Source organism: Amphimedon queenslandica, unplaced genomic scaffold (assembly GCF_000090795.2).
Source record: "Amphimedon queenslandica unplaced genomic scaffold, v1.1 AMPQUscaffold_13518, whole genome shotgun sequence".
NCBI lineage: Eukaryota > Metazoa > Porifera > Demospongiae > Haplosclerida > Niphatidae > Amphimedon > Amphimedon queenslandica.
In genome coordinates, this window is record NW_003546246.1 from 64,736 (window position 1) to 71,347 (window position 6,612).

General features: G+C 33.3%; 2 protein-coding genes and 1 long non-coding RNA gene across 4 annotated transcripts in view; 2 read left to right on the forward strand and 1 right to left on the reverse strand.

Moving 5' to 3' along the window:
• LOC109583309 (uncharacterized) overlaps positions 1–1,622 on the forward strand; it is a 1,856-nt gene extending 234 nt beyond the window's left edge. Inside the window, exons 2-4 of the long non-coding RNA XR_002185458.1 lie at positions 436–580; positions 989–1,317; positions 1,595–1,622. This is a non-coding gene — a long non-coding RNA (uncharacterized LOC109583309). The remainder of the gene's footprint in view (positions 1–435; positions 581–988; positions 1,318–1,594) is intronic.
• Positions 1,623–2,110: 488 nt separating this feature from the next.
• On the forward strand, positions 2,111–4,336 carry LOC109583328 (uncharacterized). Of its 2 annotated transcripts, none has more exons than XM_019998621.1 (9): positions 2,111–2,145; positions 2,237–2,734; positions 2,792–2,914; positions 2,963–3,175; positions 3,230–3,336; positions 3,397–3,546; positions 3,607–3,793; positions 3,837–3,905; positions 3,954–4,336. In XM_019998621.1, the coding sequence occupies exons 1-9, from the start codon at positions 2,142–2,144 to the stop codon at positions 4,274–4,276; spliced, it is 1,674 nt and encodes a 557-aa protein (XP_019854180.1). In that variant the 5' UTR covers positions 2,111–2,141; the 3' UTR covers positions 4,277–4,336. The 2 variants fall into 2 exon arrangements, with proteins under 2 accessions (XP_019854180.1, XP_019854188.1); XM_019998629.1 differs by having other exon boundaries at positions 3,840–3,905.
• A 1,636-nt stretch (positions 4,337–5,972) lies between these two features.
• Positions 5,973–6,606, reverse strand: LOC109583205 (DNA helicase MCM9-like). Its single transcript, XM_019998452.1, has 3 exons — positions 6,540–6,606; positions 6,399–6,481; positions 5,973–6,318 (listed from the first exon to the last, which is right to left on the reverse strand). The coding sequence occupies exons 2-3, from the start codon at positions 6,465–6,467 to the stop codon at positions 6,046–6,048; spliced, it is 342 nt and encodes a 113-aa protein (XP_019854011.1). The 5' UTR covers positions 6,468–6,481; positions 6,540–6,606; the 3' UTR covers positions 5,973–6,045.
• Between the last annotated feature and the right edge of the window lie 6 nt (positions 6,607–6,612).

Sequence of the window (6,612 nt, forward strand, 5' to 3'; positions counted from 1 at the left end):
TTTGTGTGTATGTGTGCATATGTTTTAATATGTGTATGTGTGTACTAACACGTACATCATGTGTACATGTAACATGTACATGTGTGTGTATGTGTGTGAGCAATTATGCATGCTTTACATGTACCTTTATATGTGTATGCATGTATAGATGTACATGTATGTGTGTTAGTGTGTCATTAGTATGTGTATGTGTGTACATGCAGATACTTAGTAAGTTCTTAATTGAGGACTCACATGATATAATAACACACTCAGTTGTGTATACTTGTCTATTAATATATTGTGTATTATTAATTTTATTATGTCATCTTTGTGTCACATAAAACATACTGTGCAGACTATAAAACTGTGAGTTAGTTATTGTGTTTATTAACCAGATATCAAATGAATTAATGGGTCATACACAAATTAATTATTATCATTTTAATTTTATAGATTAATCTACCAAACAATGTCACTAACAGATACTGGCATTCTCTCTCAGTGTGGAGTGTGACCCCAACTACTAACTGGATAATTGAGTTTGGAGGAAAAAGAAACTATGACACAACAATAAGTGATACAGCAGTTATTGAACTCAGTAAGTACATGTAGACTGTAGTAGATACAATGTGTATTGAATATGTAATGATAATTAGTAATGATAATATTACAATAAAGTAAGTAATTCTTATGATGAATATTTAATGAGAGCATTTGATGTATACCTATGATACTAATAATTACCAATTCATTCGTGCTATGCACAATAGTGAAATATAATGACTGCAGATATAGAAACATTGATATTAATAGGAGCTAGAGTGAATGAAATATTATTATCAGTGTATTTATATACAATAATATGTTCATGTGGCTAACTGTGTAAACTGACAGAGGTCACACATACAATGATTAAACATCAATCCATCAATAATAAGGTTACCATAATACCTAACTGTAATTAATTTGTGTATTTCTTATTCTCCACTACTTTGTTACTGTATAGGATATACTAGTGATAATGATTGGTTTACTAGTGTAATACCTCTGGACCAGTATCAAGATCAACTAAGAAGAAGGATACTGAGTGATTGGGAGAATTTATAGGATTAAGCAAAGTGGTGCAATTACTCAGAGGACACCTACAAGAAAGAGAGAGAGAATTCTATGAGGGACAGCTTCAAAGAGAAATAAAAGAGAAGGAGCAGATACAGCAAGATCGAGACAAAGAGCAGCAACAGTTTCTTCAAGAAAAGGCAACACTTAGTCAGCAACTTCATGATGCTACCACTCTCCTTGAGCAAGCAGAAAAGGATAAATCAACTGTTGAATTAAGTACTATTGTGTTGTACTGTTATTTATGTGTAGATTGTTTAAATTATAATACTAATGGATTAGAGAATGTTGAATATGGAAATAGTATCCTGTACTCAATATAGGTCAAATTGTCCATGCATTAGAAATAATAAGATTGATGTAGAGTGAGCTCTGCTTACCATATATGGTATTGTTAGCAATAATCATAGTACATGTATTTATGGGCTACTGTACATGCAGTGCAAATTTGTATAAGCAAAAAATTTTATTTTGTATATCTTTATTAATGATATAGAAAAGCTTAAAGTTAAAGTTGCTGAAATATTGGAAGAGAAGACACAAGTAGAGGAGAAGAAACAGATTATTACTGGTTAGTGTATCATCAGTACATAATATTAGATGAGAGAATATTCTATTATTGTAGAAGATTATGAGAAACTTAAACTCAAAGTTGCTGAACTATTGGAAGAGAAGGAGGAACAATATCTCAAGGAGAAACAGATCATTATTGGTTAGTTAACTATACACACAGCATGTATTAGATGAGAGAATATGTTTATTGTGTAGACGACAATCAAAATCTCATTTCGGAGAAAGACAAAGTTATAGCCAAACTGACATCACAAGTAGAGGAACAATCACAGAATGAGAAACAGATCATTACTGGTTAGTGTATCATCATCAATCAATAATAATTATTAATATTCTATTAATTTATAGACCTTAAAGAAAAGGAGTTGTACATAGCCAAACTAGTGAAGGAAAGACAAGAGAGGGTCCTCAAGCAACCTATCAAAGAGACTAGTTCCATTGGACTACAATTTAATTACCTGATCCCTTCAATGGGTAAATTATTCATGTACAGTACATGTACACATGTGAATGATTGTGTGTGTACTAGACTGGTTTTAGATATGATGTGTCTGTATTGTTTCAGATTCACTAGACTCTAGTGTCATTATAGCTGGACAGAAGCTCTTTATCCTACAAGGAGACAGGTCTGACTCACTCCAGTGGGAGAAATATGGATTCAGATTAGAGTGTCCTCAAGGAGCAGTGTCCAAGGATACTGAAGTAGCTGTTACTGCACTAGCTGGTGGTAATTTCAAGGTACCCAAAGGTACTGTGCTAGTGAGTGCAGTATATGCAATATCAGTATCTAAGGCACTATTAAAACCACTGGTAATAGAGCTACAACATTGTGTGGATCTAAGGAACACTAGTCAGACTGGTTGCCTCAAGTTTGTGAGAGCCCCACTGAAGTCTCCCAATGCTTACCAGTTCAGTATAGTTGAAGGAGGATCTTTTAGTGTAGGGTACAGATATGGTTCTATTGAACGTGACGAATTTTGTGCTTTTGGTATTGGACATGTTGCTAATGGAGACACACCTAATGGAGGTGGGAATGGATCAGAGAATGATACAGTAACTCAAGGTATACAATAGTGTTTGTATTAATAATTTATTGTTGATGTGTTTGTATGATGTATAGGAACAAATAATGATAGTGAGGAGGAGACTAATGGAGACACACCTAATGATAGCAGTAATGGAGCAGGAGAGAATAGTAGTGGAGGAGGAGCCACTCCATCAACAAGTACTACACCACCTCATGGTATGGAACTGTATCATGTATACTGCATGTTATGTTTTTACCTTATAGACTCAATTAATGATGATCCTTCTCAGTTAGTCCGTGAGGTAGAATCCCATACTACTGATGAACCAACAGTACAACAGTTAGATCATGTACTACATGTAAGTGATTCTGATGGACCTACAGCTACTGTATCCAGTGAACAGTGTCCAGCAAGGAATGATGATGAATCACTGCAATCTTCTACTTATCATTCCACTTCACAGTCAGACAATAATGGTATATTTTATGTATAAAAATATTACAAATTCATGTACATGCATACTTTTGTAGCACCTTCTGATACATTGTATTCTGGAATGATGTACTATGATAAGAAAGAAGTTGGTTGTTGGAAAGCTATGTATTCTGTTGTTAGAGATTTGGAAGTTCTTAAAAGGGTAAAGTATATGCCAACGCATACAAATTTTGATTATTTATTTTGATTTATGTTCATGTAGTATTTAGAAAGCAAGCACAAATCAAGTATTGAATATGATGATGTTGTTGACTCATTTAAGTTTATTCAACCAAATGGAACTCTTGAATTGACTCTACACACTGGACATCAGGTAGGATGGACTGTTAATCCTATCAGGAATCCAATGAAAGTAAGCACAAGTTCCAGGAGCTAGTTTTACCTAAAGCATTCCTTTTTTGTATATATAAAGTTATTTCAATCAAGAGTTGACCAGTTTCCATTAACTCCCTCATATGCAACCTGTAGTATGTCAGTGTATGCTAAACCTGGTATTGCTAAGGATCCACTTCATTGTCCTATTAAATTAACTGGAATAGATCCTTCAATGACAATCTATATTGACCGATGGCCTCCACCTTCATCACCTTCATCAATGAGTAAGTTAACATTAATTGATCTGTAACTCATTGCTTTGTGCAGTAGACAGTGCTAGTAGCTCAAGCTCCTCTACTGCTAGTATCAGTCAAACCAGGAGAGAGACTGAAGAAGGTATGGTTGATATTAACACACTAATCACTGAATTTGTATCATTAATAGGTACATTTAGATCTGATATTGCTCATAGAGTAATGACAGAATGTACTGGAATGATAAAGGAAAGGCTTGATCTAAATACATTAGTAGATAAGCTTCTTGAGAAGAGGATGATAAATGAACGAGAGAAAACTAAAGTTCTTGATGAAAGATGTGGATTAACTGCTAACCAAAGAATGGATGAGCTGCTTAGTTTAGTTAAAGGATCCATTAGAGAGGATGGAGAAGATTTTGGTTTGTTTCTAGAAATAATTAAACAAGAGAATACAAGAAGAGCTGATAGACTAGCACAGACACTATTAGACAATTATAAAAGATTATTATAATTTTGCTTTTCCTTCTCTTCTTCGATTCCTTTCCCTTCTTCTTTTCTCTCCTCTCCTTTCATTATTGTTATTATTCTTTTACTATTATTATTATTATTATTATTCATTATTTATTATCATTATTATTTTTGATTCTAAAAAGTTATTTTTTGATGCTTATAATTTTTATTGTTGATTTTGCAATTACTTTTTAAAATTACAAGTTTTACAATATGAAGCCTCATCACTTCTCACTTGGGCTTACAAAATTTCCTTAATTCAAAAAAAAGAAAGCTTCAGAAACAGTTCTTTGCATGCTACAAATACACAAGTCAATCTTCCTGCTCCCTTTATCTTACAGGTACGTACATGCACTTCCAACCCACTTCCTCTCTCTCTCTCCCTTACCTGCACTGTACAATGTATATAGCAGAGCTCTTAGAGCTGCCATATTGTGTTAAATGCAATTTAAAGCATCAAGACAGACAAAGGAGAGCTCACTACACCTAATGCAATAGACAAAGTTATCATTCTGGTTGCCACAGTCCTACTACAATTTCACCTTTGACATATCTAGAATAGTCTATCTAGTTTCCATGTAGTTTCCCACAAGATTTTTTGTACTAGCTCATGCAGCTTCTTGTCAATGGATTGTCAAGTTGCTCAAAAATTGGACCAAAGACCCAGAACTATAGTAGATTTACTGAGAATTTGACGCCAAAAAAATAATAAGGGCAAAAATTCCATTTTGATAATCTTTTCTGAGGCGTGCCATTAGGAACAGATATGATTTTTCTAATATAAATGCATCTACTTATGCTGTGTAGAAAGTTTGATCTGATTCCAATCAAATTCAGATTTTTAATAAAATTTTTAGAGTTGCTAAAAAATGGGCCATTGTCCCTGTACTTTTTAAAATATTACAGTACATGTGGGGATTTACAAGGATAGTACAGGGATTTCGGCCAAATTTAACTAAAGAGGCAAAATGAGAATTCTTCATTTAAAATTTTTTTGATATATATGCATGTACCGGGTATTTATGTGTAGAAAGTTTGCCAGAATGATTCCGGTAAATTTTGAATTTTTTGTTGATTTTTAAAGTTGCTCAAAAATTGAGCCAAAGTCCCTGTACTTTTAGTACAGTGATTTCAGCCAAATTTCATCAAAAAATGGCTCAGTAAAAATTCTCCATTTTAATCATTTTTTTCTGATAGATATACATGTACCAGTACTTATGTTGCGTAAAGTGTTTTAACTGATTTCAATCAACTTTGAAATATTTTTGATTTTTTAAAACTGCTCAAAAATTAGGCCAAAGTCCCTGTACTAGTCTAGAGTACAGAGATTTCAGCCAAATTTTGCCCAAAATAGCCAAGTGAAAATTCTCTAATTAAAAAAAATTTCTTAATATAGTCTATATACATGTAGTTATGTTGTGTAGAAAGTATGAATTGGTTCCAAACAAAGTTTGTTTTTTTATGAATTTTTAAATTTGCTCCAAATGCTTGCCAGCTGACAAAGCTTACTTAGCATGCTTTATGGGAAACCCTGCTAGATCTAATTTGACAAGTTCAATGCCATGACTATGCCACCACACAATACACATAAAAACATACTCGTATCATTATTATAGACTCTAGTTCCTATACCTCAATCTGTTGCATAAGTTGCCTGATAATATACACTGGCCAGATCTATTGCTAGTTTTCTAATAAAAAGTTATATTGGATGTTGTTGACAAAAGATAAAGAGACAAACTTCACTTATCAAAAGTAATAAAATTTAATTTAAGTATCAAAGCTCAAGTCAAGATTGGTGAGTTCATCTGGTCCTACATTCAACAGAGAAGGAGAAGTGACAGGTGCAGTTGCAGGGGTAGCAATATGAGGCAGGTCATCATTGAGATGTGATAAATTGAGGGGAGACGAAGAGAGAGTGGGAGAAAGGATTGTACTAGTAAAGAGAGTGACTGTGTCAATACCTTGAGTATTATATTCCTCAGTTACATTATCAGGAAAACAAGAATGAAGAGCATTACCATCAGCACTGATAGTAGAAGCCTAGATGCATGTATGATAATTACACATTCATTATCATTAAATAAAACTATTTTGTGCATCACAATACTAACACAATTTACCTGCATTGAACTCTCAATAATACTAATGGCTACTACAGCATCTTGTATACTGACTTGAGGATGAAGCATCAGTTTAGCATGAGCTGATAAACCAAAAAGAAAATCAATAATAAATTTATATTGTAATACATGTACATGTACCTTGTGCTAGTCTTACAAGACTCTCCAATAGACGTATTGTAGTTCTGGCAGCATTAAGAGTATCAGTTTGACG